Source organism: Nesoenas mayeri, assembly GCF_963082525.1.
Source record: "Nesoenas mayeri genome assembly, chromosome: 3".
Taxonomy (NCBI): Eukaryota; Metazoa; Chordata; class Aves; order Columbiformes; family Columbidae; genus Nesoenas; species Nesoenas mayeri.
Window position 1 is genome coordinate 68281644 of NC_137544.1, and position 19592 is coordinate 68301235.

A 19592-nucleotide genomic window follows, 5' to 3' on the forward strand; every position below is an offset into this window, starting at 1 on the left:
TACAGGATTACTGCCTTCCCCAACTCAATTTGCTTGAACAGCCAAAAATGACCTAGAGGTAGGGAAAATCTGGATGTAGTAATCCGAAGTTACCTAGTTCCCTTATGTAAGATACAGCTGTGATCTAAACTGTCAGGGAAAACTTACAAATATAAAGCAAGAGTGATATGGCATATGGGAGTAAAGCAGCAGGGTTTCCAGCTGATAGCCATTCCTTTTTATTATTTTGTGGTAAACCGATTGATCAATCACCAAAGAAATCACATCTCTTCAAAACTGCTTGAGTTCTCCTACAAACACAAAATTCACAGACCGTCTTGTTTAAAATGGAGCATTTCTCTGTGTGCTTCGGGCGACTCTGCTGAAACAGGAAACCTACACAACCCTGAGAGAAGATAAAGCATGGAGAGATCAAAGGACAGTAGCTATGTAGCATCACAACCTACATCATGAAGAACAGGTCCAGGCTAGGGCAAAGAGAAAAAAAAACAGAAAAAGAGAGAGAAACCAACCCTTTTGAATTTGCAGATGAAGGCTTGCCTTCCTCTGGGCATCTTTGTTGGAGAAGTGTCCTTCTGCTGCAGAGAAACAGATGTTTCCAAGTACATCCAGATGTGCACAACTATTTGTGACGTTTTTCTCATTCTCATCACAACATGCTCTTGATTTATTCTTGATTAAGACCTGTTTGTTTTCCCTGATGACCTGCAAGGCTGTTGCGGTTCTTACAAATGTGGTTTTTGAATACCTGACTAACTTCAAGACTTCTGTCTTGAGTGATATCCTTGCTATTCCTTAGAACCTGGGGTGGCAGTCCTCTACCCAAGGACCTAGAAGAAGTGCAAGACAGTGCAACAATTACTTAACAACTGAATTCACCATCAGTCATCTTCAGCATACAGAGGGGGACTGAAGAGCGGCGGCTGAGGGACAGAAGGAGGGTACACAGAGGCTGCGTGGGGAGTCACGCTGAAGGACAAAAAGTACCAGACATTACACTTTCCAGGTTCATTCTTCTTTTGGTTTAGCTGCTGTCATGTTACAAAAATCTGACACTTTTCTGTCCCAGCCAATACACATTGCTGTCCTTCACAGAGTAATACTACTCAGCTGGGAATTTTGGAATTCTTTCAGTAATATGTGAATGGCAAGCTGGGTTGCATGGCACAGAAACTGTTAACCACAGAATTTGGGTACTTTGGGGTTGTTTGTTTGAATTCTCTGATGTGTTTGGGTTTTTTTTTATTTCCAAGATACACCTTCTTAAATGACAATTTAATTTGCTTTCTTTTTTGACAATTGCATTCTTTGCACTGAAATTTACCTAATGGTCCAGATAGCATGATGCTGTATGCTTCCAGTTTTGCTGTCATTTTTAAATTCAGAGGGGAAAAAGGAAAAAAAAAAAAAAAGTACACAAAGGAAGCTGAAGTTAGTCAGCCAACTTCCCCATCCCCCCTACATCCTCAGGCTCCGATGAGATTAAATCACAGAGTTAATACAAATCTAGTCTGTCAGTTCCAGCAGATATACGCTGCTTCTAGGATAAAAGAACAGCACAGTAAGAATATATTCAACTGATCTTAGGTTCAAAGTAAAAGTCCTGCTGAATGTAAAGGGACAAGCAAATCACTACAGATGATACTAAAAGTATAGCTAGAAAAACATTTATAACACTAAGGAGAATTTCTCCCCTCCATTATCAGTCAGACTACAAGAAGTTATCTTTTCTATTTACAACATAAATATCACTTTATTCATAGCAATATTGCCAGTTCAGAAAAAAACAATTTTGACATGTTCTTTGACAACACGTTCTTCCCATAACACTGACATTGCCAAATATACAAACATTTTCAGAAGACCAAAAGTGTTAAACTGAAGATCCTGCTCCAGAAAGCAAGGACCCTCCAGACGTATGAAAGGAAGATAAAGTCACCCAACCCACTACAGCTTCACAGTGTGCTGAGTCTCCAGCCTATAAAGTCTGCCTAGAAACAGAGAGATTTTGCTTAAGGGATTATTCATAAATGGGCTTCCAACAAACACAGTGGTGAGATTAGAGGAGATGATTAACTTACAGAAAGTTGAGAGATTTTTACTTAGTCTGCTAGTCCTAAACAAACTAAGAACTGTTTAAGAACGGTGTTCACTTTGCTGTGTATGGAACAAGCCTTGTTTTATTTTCATGCTTAATACTAGCTCTGTAGTTGAATGCCTTTGCTGTCTTGGTGTATGATACATTAGACACTAAAAATAGCCCGTCTGTTTCAGAATTTCCATTGTGTCTACCTTTGAAAAGCTCCATTAATGATGAAAAAATTACTATGAACTTAACTTATGAAGATAAAACCTAATATGTTGAGAGATTGAGACATAGTAAATCTCTATTACGTATTTTCTCTGCAAAATCTACTTTATGCACCTCATATTTAGGCAAAATCCCCTCTATTCAATCTATACTGGAGAAAAAAAAAATGCTTGAAAGTCCATGTCTTTTACTGCTCCTTTTTCTTTTGTGTGTCTGCCTGATAAGGCCTGGAAGCTCTCCAAAATTTGCAAAGTCTTATCTGTGTGTTCTCCAGCTCTGTTTTTTTTTTTCTTTTCTGTGGTGTGGATACCTTTTTAACCCAACTCAGATGTTGCTTATAGTTTGGAAAGCCTCTTGCAACCAGCAAGACAAAACAAAACAGTGGGATCCTGCTCCAGGAAGATAGAGAGGTGTCCTCTCAGGACAAAGGTAAAAGCAGACACTGCTGCATTTGCAAAGCAGAGCTGACAATGTCATGGCAGGAATAAGCAGTCTATTTTAGGATTCTGAGATTTTAATGTTTGTGAGAAGCAAAGAATAGTGGACATGGCCAGTCAGCTTTAGTGCAGGCACAGGCAGACTGCACAAAGACATTCAGCATTGGAACGCCGGCTTCAGAGGTGAACTCCCATGGAGATTTCTTAAATACACATCAATCCCTGACTGCAACAGTGCTGGGGTATTTTAGTCTCCTTCAGTGAAGGTTGACCGGCTTTGCAAGTAGTCTTATGATATTGCCAACCCATAACACAATGTCAGCCAAATACACCTCTGAAAAGGTTAAAGCCTAATTAGTCTATCACTCTAATTACTAATTATTCTACTTTTGCTGCTTTTCTTCCACTCTTCCTTGCTGGACATGTACCATTTATACAAGATGATATTATCTAGATGGTAAACTCCATTTGTTATCAAACAACTTGTTGCTGAGTACCTTTCAAAACCACACAGAGCCAAGGTGAGAAACTCATGTTGGTTTTGCGTTCATTTATATTTTCCAACTTTGTATATGCACAGATCAGTACACCCACATACTGTAAAAACACTGTATTAGGCAAGCTGATTTGTCAAAAACATGTGCTGTACTTTACCACCATCTATATAGTCAGATTCTGAACACCTCCCTTTTTACATAAAAAAATGGAATAAATGGAGGAAACAAACAAACAAACACACACAACTGGTATCCTTGTGTGCCTTTTAGATTTCCAGTGGCATCCATTTTAAATTTATGTAATTTACAAGTCAAAAGATTAGTGCAACTTCTCAGTGCCACAACCATAGCTGTCAGAATCCATCAGAAAACCTCAAGCTGTTCTTTGACTTCAAGATCATCAGCTACAATACAGACCTTGGCAGCAGCAGTTAGCTGGCTGCTGTCAGTGATGGATGAGACAACAGAATGCAGTTTGCTCTTTCACAGCTATATCAATGCAATCCTGCCCTGCTGACAGGCAAGGCGAACTTGGTTTTGTCAGTGAGCCAAGCAGATATGATCCCAAAGACACAAAGGAAGCAGCTATGAGCAGTAACAAGGTACCATCCTCACAGAGTCAGTTTTCTGGCCATAACTGCATTTTAGCAGATGTCCAGCTGAATATTACCCGTGATAGATCCATTATGGGCCTGAAAACTCATGATATCTACGCCGACTGCAGTTTTTCCTCAGCCAAAAAAACCACATGGTGCACAGGAATAGGCCAAATGTTAGGAAATGTGGGCAACTCCCATGCTGTTCACAAACATTAATGTCCAAACCCAAGCACATTCTCCATTACAAAAACAGAGGCAAAATTCCAAATGCAAAAAGCAGTTATCGTGGTTAAGGACAACTAACAATCCTTGACGGCACTACCATTTGGAAAAATACTCTGTGTTCAGCTCCATCTGGAGCTACTGTTTTGTTACAAGATATGCTGTTCTCCCAAACAATTTTACCAAGTGATTTTTTTAAAAAAATTCAACTCCAGAGCAGGATATCCAGACTGAAAAGGCCATGGTCTTGGAGGAAAGGTTGTTGAGCAGATTAGAAAGTACAATATACAATCAAGATATCAACACTTGCTCCCAAACAGCTTAAAATGCTTTCAAAGTGTACTGAAGCAGCAATAAACAGTTCATATTTCTGTCCTTCCAGTGGCCACGCTACAAAGGGCAATCTGGGCGAGCCGCTGTTAAATACGTGTTCTTGGCAAAGCTCTGCCAACTCAGGCGTTTCTTTGTTAGCACACGGCTCCTCCTGACGCAGCCACTCTGCGCAACTTCTGGAGGACGCTTCAACCCCTGGGGTGACCCACGCTTTCTCTTTGTTCAGAGCATTCAATAAAAGCAGCTCCACACCTAATTTTGGCCTTTCATGTTTCTGCTATGTATTATTTACCACTCACACTGCATTTCAGAGGAAGACATCACAACTGCCATCCAAACATTAAACTGCATTCTCCCAGCTCTATCACAGCTGTTGACTGCCTGATCTCTCACAATTACAAAAAACTAAAGATGTATCCTAATACCTTCTGCTTCATGAATTGTTTTGCATATGGGACCACTAGCTTTAAGGTAGTTGTTAGAGACTCTCCTCCCTGCCTCCTTATTCCTCATTTAGACCTGATCTCAGTGCAGGGGTTGAGTTTATCCTATGGCACCCCCTTCTCATGATTCAATAACCTGAAGTCCAGCAAAACCCTGGAAACTTTCACTAGCACTACATGTGTATCAGCTCTGCTCTGTCCTAGCATGTTGCTAAAGAGAGGGAGAAGACCATCAGAAGGTGCAGAGAGGAAGAATAGGAGTACTGCCGACCTCCTGCTCTGGCAGGACCCCACTGCTGACCCTCCTCACCCCTGCTAGAACAGCAATGTATGGCAGAGCAAAGCGAGGCTAGACTAACCACCCAATAATTTTGGTGCAAAATAGTTTGAAGGCTGCATATATATCTGGTACATTCATTTTGCTATCATAACACATCTGGGGTATGCTATGAAGTTGGCATTTCCCCCAGCATTACTCCCCATTAACTGTTCCAAAACCTCTGTAAATGTACTACCTTTCCTCAAGCTGCAAATAGAAGAAAAACATTACAACAAACGAGTCACTCTTCTATTCTGTCTTTCATATTAGTACTTTTGTGATCACTTCAGCAGCTCTATTGTTTAAAACAACTCCTGTTTCCACAGAAGATTATTAACAGGCATACTACACAATTACACTGAAAACACATTCAAGTCAGCATGCCTGTTTCCCCTTCCCTGTGTACCTAACTCAAGCCTGCCTACTTATTGAGGAGAGCAATTTTCAGCTGCAGTCAGCACTGTCTGGATGCTGTTGTGGAAGCAAGCTAATATCATAGAATCATAGAATAGTTTGGGTTGGAAGGGACCTTTAAAGGTTATCTAGTCCAAACCTCCTGCAATGAGTAATAACTATAGTCTCATGCATTATCAGCAAAATGGCTATCTGATGTTCAGAAACTGTATTATAGTGGTGATGGACACAGGAAAAATTGAGCACTAATTTTATTTTCAATTGCAATATCTTCTCTCTCACCTGACAGTTCAAGAAGTCATCACTGGACTACTGGAGTGAGCAAACTCAATATGTGAGCCACTAAAGAGGAATCTCCAGGATGTCTTTTGACATAGCCACTTTCTCTCTGACTACAGCTTCTCTTTAGCAGAATGAGCTAGTGAATCACTCACTGGTCTGTCTTGGGTTAGCTCACATCTATTTAAACCAGCATGAAGCTCTGCACCTTTGATGCAAGTTAATTAAGCTCACATGGCTTTCCCCAGCCTGGCTTCTGCAGCTTCGGAAGCGAAGGGAGCCAAATTAGGTCCATCTGTCTAAATGGGAGTCCTCTCCTGCCATAAGGCATGCTTCATTACCCAACACAGGAGATGCCTTCCAAGAGCGCCAAGAAAAAGGGTTTCGCTGCTGCCAACAGCTACCCAGAGTACCAGGTATGCAGAGCGTGGAGGTTTTTCACAAGAACCATCATTCTGTGCCATCAGCTTCTTTGCACAGAAGCCTCAAGGGTCTGTCTACAAAGGGATTACCTACAATAACCTTTTGTTTAACACTTGGAACTTCTTGGCAGCAAAAGATCTGCTTCTTTTTTTTTTTTTTTTTTAATTTAAAAAATAAAGAAGGAACTAACAAACTTCAGTGGGGAAGAGGAGACGACTCTCTCTGCCTTGATCCTGCAGCCATTCATTGTGTAACGGAAGTATGTAGCCCATACTAGCTCTGGAAGCCTCTCAGGTGCTAAACTGGAATCCCAAGGAGGAAAGAAAGTAGCTTCAAGTAATGCACGTTATAGGTAGAGCTGCCAGAGGAAGAACACCAACAACTCCCCACAGCCAGTCAGTGCAATGATCTGCAGAAACAAACTTAGAAGACAAAAATCACACAACTTCAGTTCCTCAATTTGTCTTAAAGGATTTGATCTAATAGAGGAACTGCAGAACAGTGATCAGATTCCACACTGGCTCTGCCACAGTAGAAGTATTAACCATACTTTGGTTATAAGTTTCTGTATGTGTTATACAGAAGTTACCACCACAGCCAAACCATAACCTACAGAGAAATAATTTCTTCAGTAACCTGTTTGCTGCAAGACAAGACTTGAAGGAAATATCTGTATGTGAAAACATATGATACTGTTGGGAACACAAATACTGAAGACCCAACAAAGCAGACCTAAAAGCTTTTTTATTCTGTCACAGGTGATCTTTACAAACGTTATGAAAACTAACAAAGAAGTTTATAAAGGAAAAAGCTCAGTAATATGCACAAATATACATACCCTAAGTAGTAACAAACATTTACTACTGTTACAGGACAGTAAGGAAATTGTCCAGCAAGTGAAAACACATGTTTTTGTGATAGGCATCCTAAAAGTTCCTTCTTAAACACAGCAAAAATGAGGTGTGCAGATGACCTGTATATAGATTAGGTTCAGCTAAAGTGGGACTCCTCAGAGACTAAACACAGCTGAAAGGGTGCAAAACTGGATAGTTGGGATTTAAGAGCAGTGGTTAATGTGTGCACTTGAAGGACAGTTAGCAAAGTAGAGCAGGGGCCTATCCTGTTAGGTAGCCGAGGAGGAAACAGAGGGCATCTCACCATGGTAACAGATGATGCCCACCACAGGCTGCAGTCAATACGCTTGAGAGCAGGACTGCCATTCAGAGCGGCCTGGCATGAACCCCATGAAACTCAACATGGACAAATGCAAATTCCTGCCCCTGAGGAGGAGCAAGCCCATGCACCGGCACAGGCTGGGGACTGACTGGCTGGGCCAGCCTGCTCTGCAGGAAAGGCCTCGGGGACAGTGGGCTTAGCAGAAGCCACCAGCAGCATCCCACACTGTAACAACAGCACTGCAGCCAGGAGGTAGAGGGAAGCAATCCTTCCCTTGCACCTGTCAGGCCATGCTTGGACCATGACTTCTGGCTCTCCAGTCCTGCGTGCTAAGCAGGCATTGATAAACCTGAATAAGTCCAGGGGAGGGCCAGCAAGGTGTTCAAACCCTTGCCCTGCAAGAGCTGGGAGATACAGCTTGGGGAAAATACAGCTTCAAGGACACACACCAGCAGCCTGCTGGTACATATGGGGAGGTTATCAAAAAAATGGAGCCTGGTTCTTCACAGTGGCTCGTGGCATGAGAAGTACAAATTGCCATGAGGGCTGTCTTATAGAATATCAGGAAAAATGAAAAGTTCACTATGAAGACAGTGAAGCAGTACAACAGGTTGCTCAGAGAAGCTGAAAAGCCTTCATCCTTGGAGATCTTCAAACTGAAACAGCTGAAGTGCTGAGCAACCCAGTTTGAATACAGTGTTGACACTGTTTTGAGCCAAAGGCTGGATTAGAGACTTTCTGAGGTCCTTTCCAGCCTGAAGGAGTAAGTGACTGAGTACAAGTTCTGTACTGCATAATAATGGAAAAGGCTTCACAAAACTGAAGATTACTTACATTTAGGAGCCTGAAACCAGTATTTGCACCTTGGAGTTCTGAGAAGCAGTACTTTAACTGTTTGTACAATGCAAATGAAAAATAGCACACAGTTTTGTTGTGCTCATACTGGAAACATCTTGGAGCACAGAAATGATGCTTTCATCACACACTACCTTGCATCCAAGAGTTGAGATTTGAAAGCAAATATGTACAAGGAAAAAGTACGCTAACTAAGAAATGCAGTCTCCAAGGCTTAATGAATCATAACAGATACCTAGAAAAAAACGAATCCTGCTAATTTCCAAGTGTTTAATTGAGCTGGTTGAAATATTTGTGTGCATGAACACAACCACATGTAGAACTTCCCTTGGTAGAACTCTTCAAACTGAAATATTCATTCTTCATCTGGGGAATGAATGGCAATCCCTTGTTAATAAAGTAGTAACTTCTCTACATACCATATCAAGGTCTTGGGAAACTCTTCGTTTGCGCAGCTCTTCCATCCTCTCACACACATCTGTGAAGCAGGTGTTATAGTAGTCTGCATACTGCTGTGCCAGGTCATCAATGTTTCCCAGTGACCCATCCTATGATGAAGACAAAGGGAAAAAGAAATGAGAGGTTAATCAGTTTTAAAATTATAATTTAAAAGTAAGACCACAACTCTGAGGGAGACCTCCTTCCTGCAGCACATCTACCAGACAGCTCTTGGGTCATCTTCTTAACCCCTATCCCCATGCATGCAGGAACATTTGAAAACTGCAGTACCACAGCAGCTCTTCAGAAATAGGTGGGTCCTTGCTAACTCGTACACAGAGAGAGAAGGCAGGAACAGCAACACAGAGCAGAGGAACAACCCATTCCCAGGCATTATCTGTCTCAATTCTCTCCCACCTACATGTATTCATATTCCATCTGGTTCTCCCAAGCAGCTGCCCACTCATCCAATAACCAGCCATTACATACATTTCACTGACCTTATTTACTGGGAGTTGCCCTTCTTTCCTTGACAATGACTAACAGCAATTTAAAACATTAAATTTCTTGCTTATAAGCACAATCAGACAGACTGCAAACAATTTCAGCCAAATGACTTTAACAGGCAAGTTTATGCCACCCACCAAGACGCTCTGCCAGTCAGTCTTTCAAGATATACTGGAGGCGGAAACACGGTTTGTTCAGTCCCAAACGTCTACTTTGCTAGGTAGGATTACTACCCTGTTAACAAAATGGCTATAGCCAGGAATCTAGTCATCTGTTAATTACAGTCAAAATTTATACTCTTAAAATGATGGACAAATAAAGAGAAAACAAGGAAAACAAAACAAACCAACCAAACAAACAAAACATGCCACCACAACAAAACACCAAACCAAAACAAAAAACAGGCTGGATTTTAAGTGGCAGGAGAAATCCTTCTACGCTTCAGATATGTATGCCAGGGAGGGCTGGGTGATGGGGCGGGCAGGGTGAATTAACAATTTTTTGGTACAATATTCATACACTTGAAATAGGTCTGAATGATGAGAGGAAGTAATTTGGTTTCTCTATTTGTCTAATTTATGAAAGAGCATGCATGTTCTTGCATACATTCTTTGAAAGCTAGCAGTATATACTTTATGCACATTCTGACAGAAGAACAAGAACACACTGCAGCATTATTTAATTGTTGCTATTAATAGATGCAACACATATAAAATTATGCCTTGAATATTTAGAAAATATAAGCAATCGAGGAATAATTTAAAAATAATTATGCTAATAATATACATAAGTTGCAATGCAGAGTTTTAGCATATTAGCTAGGAGGAAATCTTTTAATCGGAAACCACACCTTACTGAAACTATTGCCATTTGGAAATAAGTATGTGGTCCTGCTCTTGGCGTTCTTGACTATGCTAAAGAGGCAGATCCATTCTAATGAAGTATCACTTCCAGAGAACTGAAAAAGACGTTTCAGATTAAATCAAAGTGAAAGCCTGTTAAACCTCAGACTCTGTGAAACACACTCTACTTCATAAAAGTGCAATACCACATGAACAACAGCTATGTCAAATGCCCTAGAAAGTTTTGTAGAGCTCATGTTCCCCAAAATACAGAACAGTTTGCAGTTACTTAAAACTACTCTATACAGTATAGGTGGAAAACAACTTGCATGTCACTTGTTGAAGCAGCAGAAGCAAATTAACTACACTAAGTAAATATATATCAATGCACACACCCTCCTCTATACATACCTATGTATATTTTTACTGTATTTCCCACCTCTCAACCTGCCAAAGGACCCCAAACAGAATATGTTTCAAAGATTAAAAGATCAGATTCCTTAGTGCAAATACACGTTTGGGAACTTCAGAACTTTGGACAAACAACTTTCCACACCACTAAGCAAGTGTGTAGTTTACGAGGACAAAACAACAGTGTCTTTGAGAGCACGACAGTGCTACCCAGCCTTTCTACCAGAGCAGCAGCGGGACCCGCTCAGTGGGCAGGGAGCACACGACCTCCTCCAGCCACCTCCTCACCATCCAGCACTTCCCAACAAGCTGGGGAAGAAACTTCCAACTCTCTGCCTGTGCCACAAGCTCCACACATCTGCTGGTGCAACTGGAAACTCTTGTGGTGGCTAAGGACACGCTCGCTGATCCCATGAGCACAATGAGCCGCTCTCACGGGGTTTGCCTGCTCAGTAAGGAAAACTTCTGTTGTATAACATCCTGCAGTGTTGGGGGGTGGGGGGGGAAACAAACAGCAAACAGAAAAACCAACCCCAAAACTTAACTTCATTTGCTCACTGTTGCAAGCAATAAGAAAACCTATATGACTTCCAAAGAGACAACGTGACATCTGAATCCCAGACGCTCCATCATAATACACATCCTTTTGTCAGGGTTACAAAAAAATTACCATTTTGGAATATCTTCCCCTGCTAGAGTCTATTTACTCCTTTATAAGCTTTGCCAGTTAAGATTATAGGAGCTGGAAAGAGTAATGTTAGAAGAACAAGATGGGAAACCAACCCATTATTAGAAGTATATGAAATCTGCCTATTTACTTTCTCAGTCCATCTCCTCCCAGTTTGGTAAACTGTTAGATTTCATGGAAACAGGTGTAACTTGTGAAGGCAAAGTCATGACTCTGAAACAGAGTCTCCGGAACTCCAAATCCTAGGACATCGGGTGAACTTCAGCTTAGCCAAGAGCTGGGTGGAGAAGAATTGAGGGCAGCAGCCCTCTCCAGCACTCCACTACACACCTTCTCACACCTGCGCTCCTCATGTTCGTGGTCATGGACCACTCATGAGATTGTGTTGGCACTGCACAACGGATCAAACCAAGCTGAACAAACACTCATTTTTCATTTATGTTAGCATGCAGTTCACCATGATTTTCTTAAAGGTGTTCTCCAGAAGGCTGAGGGCTTGTGACTGTCCCTAGAGCAAAATTAGCTGGATTGCAGCACCCACAGAAGTCGGGTGGCCCCCCCACCAGTGAGCACACGGCTGCAAAGAAAGGCCTATTCACAAGCCACCAAACCCACTGGTGACCCAAGGTCCAGAGACGCTGAGCTGCAGGCACCAGCCTGACTGACTGACAGAAGAGATTGTTCTCAGTACTCGGGACTCAAATTAGGGGATATTCTCCAAAGAGAGCGCGGACCAGCCCTCTAGGGCAGGCCAGTCCTGTGTGAAAGCAAGCTTAACATCCAAAAAACCATGAAGGAACAGAAAAAACCCACAAGATCCTAGAGATGGGAACTGATAACTGAAACATATACTCATTGCAACCCTGCCATAAAGTTTTGCTGGGTTACCAAATGGAGGGCAGTTCGTATTACCAGTTAGCCACTCCACAAAAGCAGCACCCAGCCGCCTAACTAGATACAGACAGCTTTGGGGTTTGAAGTCTCTAGCTTCGAAAAATGAGAACAAAAATACAAACATTTGCATTTATATCTCAGTTTGTCAGGAAGTTGTAGTGGAAGTCGCCAATTGAATCATTCATCTCTGTGGCAAAGAGCTTCTTTTACAAGTTTATGTGTGCAGGTATCCAAAAAGCATTGTTTTTGTCAAAAAAAACCCCAAACAACACAGATACGCAAATCAACCCAAGCCAAAGACAGCAAGTATTTCACATCCCGCAGCATCCAATCATGTTACGTATAAGGAAATAATGTAATAGACAATCTGCTTTTTATTACCTCACATTTTATCCCTACATATAGTTATCTCCATCATCCTCCTTTATTCTTCAAGTACTATAAAAACACAGCAAAACTAAAAAAAAAGAGAAGATGCTTCATTTTTCTACTGCACTGATAATGGCCGAGAGGACCTACTTTCGATATCAGAAGACGAATTTTGAACTACAGCATTTTGTCTGTGTGTTAATTAACTTGAACCCCCACAACTCTCCAAACAGTTCTAAACTGTCTCACACAAAATTATCATCAGTGTACTTTGTATTTCTATTTTGTGTCGAAATTGAATATTTGTAAAATATTCACATGCAAAACTTTAGCTCCAGCCTGAGAAGTCATTTATACCCTTACAAAGCACAGAGAGTGAATGGAATTTTTTTAAAAAATCTCTAACATTATTAATAGAACAACAAAACTTTCCTAACTAACATAATTTTAAATAGATTTCACTCTGATACATAAAGAATAAGAGCCAATGTTAATTGTCATAAGTTCCTTATACCTTCTTGCTTTCGTACGCAACCCAAAACCTAGACAATTTTTAACATAATAGAAATATAAGTCTAAACCCATCAGTTTTTTCATTCCTTTTTCCTTATTAATAGCCCTGCATTCCAATACTAATACAACAAGATCTAAACAGATGTTGACTGCTATTTTATTTTCACAGGTAGGAAGACACATACAGCTGTTTGATATCAACAATAATAAGCCAATGCAATTTAACGTAAGCCTTCAGTTATGTGCCCCATTTTGCATTTTGACATAGACAGGCTCCTATATTTGAAACAGCTTATCTTAGGCTAATTAAAAAAGACATTGTTTTCAAATGCATTCTTACTGATATATCTATAATTCAGTAGCCACTTATGTCCTCTTAACCGCTTAAGGTCAGTAATATTTTTAAAACCAAGACCTCATAATAAACTACTTCTCATTTTGTTACGAATTTAACAGCCAAGCAAAGCCCTACCATGAAGGCTGCTTTGCACCAGTTGTGTTTATTTGCCATACAAACCGCAATGTTCCAGCTATATAATCCCACAGATCTTCTCTGGTGGAAAAAATTCGTAAGCAACACAAATATTGAGCAGAAATACCATTCCTGAAATGCTTGAATTTACTCATAAAAAGTTACAGTATGTTTCTCCTAAGACTCCACCGCTGCTTGAGACTTTTCCGTAAAATAACCTCATAGCCAAGAAAGTAAAAAACCTACTAGCTTTAAATGGTTAAATCTAAAACGCAGATTTAATAGAATATTCTAATGAAGACAGAAGTTCTCAGATTTCTATTTTCAGTTGTCAGATGCGTTCCTAAACTTCCATCTTATAATGTATGCATGAAACATTTTTTGGTGTCATAAAACACAGAGTAAGTGATGAATTGTCCTGGAATTCCCAGAGAATTAGTTCTGATATGCATGTGAATACCAAAGGAATCCGTTGGGATTCCTGTTAATGGAGTGACTACAAAGAAAAGTTGGAAAAATTTGACACTTATTATCAAGTTAGAATTTAGCGGTCACCGCACATCAGTTAGTTTCACAAGTTGGCAGAATCCTTTGTATCTGACATCTGAAAGTGTAAAGGAGAAAAATGCTTTGCCAGAGAGCTCTGTTGGCAATAAAATTAAGTAAAAATGCATTCATATTTTAATAATAGTAATAAAATAACACTATTAGCTAAGGAAGAATAAAAGACTTTGCTAAGTAACATATACTTTTAATGAACCTTGATATGAATCTAAATACTAGGCACTGGCACAGTATACCTACTTTCTGCATAAATTTCCATGCAAAATTAGAGTTTAAAAAAAAGCTACCAAAACCCCAATTATTTGAGTTTGTACTTTTCCGTCTCAAATTCTGAAAAATATTCCAGCATATGCTTCTCCTGTTCCAGCAGATGTTACAAATATCAGGAAAGGGGTCTTGATTATCAGATATATGTGTTAACTCTCCAAGACACTGGGTGAAATTCATGTAGCTGCACGAATCTCAAAAATGTAAAAAAGATGTGCGTGCTACAAGGCCATTTGGTCAGTGAGACAGATGGGTCTCCATCTGCACATGGCAATGCACATTACAGCACACAATGCAGCTATACAAGTTCCTAACTTGCAAACCACCCCAGCTATGGCCACAGCACATGCATAAACTGGGAGGTTAGGAACAGGTCAGAAACCGTGAAGGCAAAAAAAATCATCAGATTTTTTTCCTATTAAAGTATAAATGTATGTGGAAAGGACACAAACGAAGGGAAGATGGTCTTTCACAACGCTTTGCAATCATGTCCTGGCAAAGGCATGTTTTTGACCTTCACAGCCCAAGAAGAGAAAAATCCATTTCCGTGCCTGAAACACTGGACTACTGTGTCGAGAGTCACTGTAAACATTAGCAGCTTATTTCTGGCAGTTGGATCTTAACAGGGACGCCTACCAAAAATTTGTGGAACACGACCCTGCATTTCAATAATACCTTTGGTTTGGATAGCTGTAAGAAGTACATAAATGAAAGCCAGAACATGGGCCAGAGCAAACAGGCTTGTCTGGGGAGGCAAAAGGGGTAAGAGGGAGGAGGGACCAAAAAAGCCATGAAATTAGAACATCTGCTGAAGGGAAACATTGTTGCGCCTAATAGGAGGTGTTTCAATACGACACACCTGGTTTCAAAGCAGTATATTTCACAATGGCAACATGTTACAATTACACAAAAATTTACAAATAGTTTAATGAGGAATCAAGCAGCAATCATTTGAAACTCCAGGCCCTGCCCTTTCAAGGGGTAAGAGTTTCATTCATGGGCAGATCCTGGTTGCAGAGATTCAGTGATTTCAAATTGGGCCCATTTTTGTGAAACATCTGTAAACACAACAAGACTTTATCTACATAGCACACATCCTATAAGATATTTAAAGTTAAGCAGAACTAGCTTACTTAGAAAGCAAGGGATGCTCAGATTTTCATGGAACAACTTTGAATAAAACAGTTGTCCTTTTTAGATATTTTTCTTAACATAGGCTCATAGAAGCTTGAGAAAGTTGTGCATCCTTCCCTAGGCAGCCTCAGACTAGCAGGATACCTCCCAGCACTGCAAAACGTAGGAATACATTATTTCAAGCCTCAGGTGATTACCCTGAGAGGCACTGTCTTTCGCATTCTTCCACAGTTCTTTCTAAGGAGATAGATTTAAATGGGACCCAAACCTTTTCAAAGCAGAAGAGTTAAACCTATGTGCACCTATCTGGCTAGTGCTTGTGTCTCAATTTGCTACAGTAATGCAGATTCTCAGGATGAGGGCAGCCATCTGTAGGAAAACCTGCAGAGCTTCACAATATTTGTATCTGTTACGCATTTCTGACCCTCTTACCTGCCCCTTGCTAGTGATGTCCTTCTGCCAGGAGTAAGGCTGAAGTTTTGCCTTCTGGCTTCACTGCAAAATGGTTGCCACTAAAAATAAACCAAACAAGCTGCTAGAGAAATGCTCCCTTCTTTTTCTATGACTTGGAAAGGACAATCTTCCATTCAGCAGAAGTAACAATTCCACCATCCACGAAGTGGCAGGTTCAAAGTCTGTCTTGACAGTCAGCGGGGTCAGAAATGTGAATGAGACAGAAGCATGGGGCCAGGCAGCCCAGCGCTCGCCTTGATATTCAGGGGAAGGCATAAAATACTCAGTGTAGGAGTCATGACATTTTTATATTCAGAACAGCTATTTTAGAAGATGCTGAAGGGTTGTCATGGTTCCCTTGACCTCTCTATAGCTGGACACTGAGACAACAAAGAGAACATACAGATCAAACCAATTCAATAGAAGACTTTCCATTAATTTTAACGGCATCTGAGGGTTGAGTCATTAAGCTATGTGGCTTTACAGTCAGAGGTACAAAAATAGATCTAATAAAACTGTGTCAAGTTCACTGCGGCATGGTTAAAACAGTTCTAGATTCTGTACAGTAAGCAGAAAGCACAACGGTAGTTTGATATAAAAGCTTTTGCAGCAGTTATCTAAAATAACTGTGACAGTCCACTGAGTTCAGAGCACACTTGCTCTAGACCCAGAAACTTTATATTAAACCACACAGCTATGTAAGCTTTTCCTAATATATATGAAACCTTGCTCTGTCTTTACATCACAACAAACTCTTTTTCAAAATTTTGCAAATAAAGTGTTTCCTTCACCATCAGCACCCAGCACCATCATCTTTTTCCTCTCATTTTTACTATAAAGCCCTGAAGTCTTCATCAAAAAACTCTAACAAAGCACCTCAGGAGAAGTATTCTGAATGTGATTTATGCATTTCCCTTTGTAAATTAAAATCAGTTTGAAAGTACACTACTGGGATTCCTCTCTCTGGCATGCAACCAAGGAACTCCTCTATATAAAAAGTAAAAATGAGTGTGTGTGTATGTGAGTGTGTGTGTATATGTATATATATATATACACACACACATGTAGAGATAGATATATATATACATGCATACTAACGAAAAAGTTGTATCTATGCAAATGTACATTCCAACATTGCTAAAAAGTAGGTATTTATCACAAGCAGAACCAGCTCTTTCACATGCTCATTATATTGACAGACAAGATTACATGCAAATTTTATTCATGAAAAGTTAGTTCAAAGCACGCTTAATGTCCAGTTTCCCTAATAACAGTATATTATCTTCCATCCTCCTTTCCCTGAGGTGATCTGCACTAAGCTCATCAAAATGTAACCCAGAAGTCCTGTCTGCTCTGATACCTGCCAGGCTGCCACTTCCCACCAGGCTGGCCAGGAGTCAGGCACAGGTTCTCATTGCCAGCTTGTAAGGCAGAATAAGTTAACAACTCCTTAAGCCATATAATAGCTGCACCTGACATGTCCTCTCATCAGTTTTGTTTTCCTTGCTCTGGCTGCCTTCTCCTTTGGCACACTGTGTTTGCTGAGACTTTTTCTCAAATTGAGTAGAAATGTGTCTCTTCGGGCACAGCAGCTGCAGTGGGCTTCTATCCTGACAGAGCAGAAAGAAATGGCAAACAGAAGAACAGCAAGAACTGAGAAATGAACATATATGTGATTAAAGCACTACTAAGGAGATGAAGATGAATTTCTTGTTTCAGAATCAGGAAGTTTAGTGTATGTTATGAGGTGGCTTCATGTTTGAGTTAAGTTAGAGACTAATGAAACAGATATGCAAAAGCCAAATATCTTAATTTGATTATGAGATAAATCTTTATCTCAGTTAATTGGACATATCAACAGCAATAGTGAAGGAGGTCTCATTAAAATTTATATATTTTCTTCATATATAGTAGTATCAAAATATGACAAAAACAAATTCTCTGTGATGGTTTGGGTCTACATAACTGAGCCATGAGCAATTCATTCAAACAGTAGCCTGAAACAAAAAACAAATAGAAAACATGTGAAGAAAAAAACATGGATATTTAAAGTAAAAACAAAATGAGAAGACAACAGTATCTCAGGACAGCTGTATAAGCTCAGCAAGTGTGGTTTACAGTACATCCCAAGGTGCTAAAGTTGCATGTTAGATTCAGAGAAAGCAAACTTTGGTTATGTTTATGTCCATGTTTTAGTACAAAAAGCATAGTCAAAACTGATTTCTACTTTATACCAGTAATCACTAAGGGGCATTTCATCACAGATGGATGTACTAGTGAAAAACAATAAAACAATAAAATGCACTAATCTAAGTCAATGAACCAAGAGACACTGAAATCCTATTTAACAATTATTACACTGCATGAAATTCTGGTTTCATTTTCAACTGAGGGGAAAATATCAGAAAGTACTGTAAAATAAGGGTTTCTATATGAACATACTCTTACGAGTATGCTGAGAAGTATTCGAAGGGTGGTTTTATTTTAGGAATGGGCAATAATTTTCCTACTGTTTTTGCAGCTCTGTTTGTCTTTAAGTCAATCTCCATACATGAACAATATCCAAAATACTAATGCCATCTACCAGTACACTAATATTCTACTCCTATTTGGGATTTTATTCTAACCTAATCCTTTCATCCTTTAAACGAGGTATCTTATCAAGATCATAAAATGGTAAGCAAAGTACTTGCTAAACTTTGGATTTGTAAATCTCTATTGCACCAATACATGGCAGTAAAACCTCTATAGCACCCTACATATTTACTGTGCAAGTTAACTCTTGCCTGAGACACAATATACACAGGTTTCTAACAGGTATATGCATAAGGGACATAGAGATCATGGTCACCACACTACCCAAGGCAAAACAATCGCTTGTTTACTAAAAAAAATTTTTATCCACTTTGGTCCCTAAATAGTTTCTCCAAATAAAATGCACTAAATTTATATTGGCCTATGAAATTTTTATTTTTCCCCCTGATGGTCAGAAGCTCGTATGATCTGTAATTTATTTGGGGAAGAAATGAGGTTTTATTCTGCTTTGTGGTAGGTGCTGTATAAAAACCCTGGTGACAGTGACGAGTATCTATTGTGACCTTTGTTCCTCTCTACTCATATATTTTTCCAAGCATCATGGTAGTAAGGACAACCACCTTCATCTTAAAATTTACTATGCTTTCCACGAGGACCACCTGGCACAAGCGGGACATACCTTGCCCAGAAAACAGGAAGATCACTCAAACAAATTTCTCATCCTTCTTTCTCTTTTCCTCCATCCCTTTCCCTTGCTCCTTCAGTGTACTGTTGTGTGAACCTTGTAATTTTATTTCTGCTTCTCTGGGTCTGGGGTTTTTCCCCACCATTCATTTTGAGAGCCAAGGCTGAGATGCTGAACGGGTTTTTTGCCTGGACCTCCTCAAGGATAACAGCTTCCCCCTGCCCCACTGAAACCCAGCCATACTGGCTTCAAGAATGCATTGATGAAGGAGGAGAACACTCCCTGCCTTCTGTAATTTCTCACCACCTCAGCAGCCGAATCTTGCACTCGGACATTCCTCCCCACCTCAGCTACAATTACGGAGAAGGAAGGTGACAGTACAGCCCTCTCCTGCTCTGCAGGGAAGCCAGAGCCCATGAAAGCCCCCAGGGATGCTGCCGCCTCAGGTTTCTTCTGGCTGGATGAGCCTGTCACCTCATCTGCACTTAAACACAGAGACCTATGGGGCAGCA

General features: G+C 40.2%; 1 protein-coding gene across 3 annotated transcripts in view; it reads right to left on the bottom strand.

The window, feature by feature from the left end:
• The window catches only part of SASH1 (SAM and SH3 domain containing 1), a gene marked incomplete at both ends in the record, with an annotated part of 539456 nt that overhangs the window by 84830 nt on the left and 435034 nt on the right, over positions 1 to 19592 (bottom strand). For all 3 annotated transcript variants that reach the window (XM_080342260.1, XM_080342259.1, XM_080342258.1), the window contains one exon: positions 8728 to 8856. In XM_080342260.1, the coding sequence (XP_080198386.1) occupies positions 8728 to 8856 (129 nt within the window). The remainder of the gene's footprint in view (positions 1 to 8727; positions 8857 to 19592) is intronic.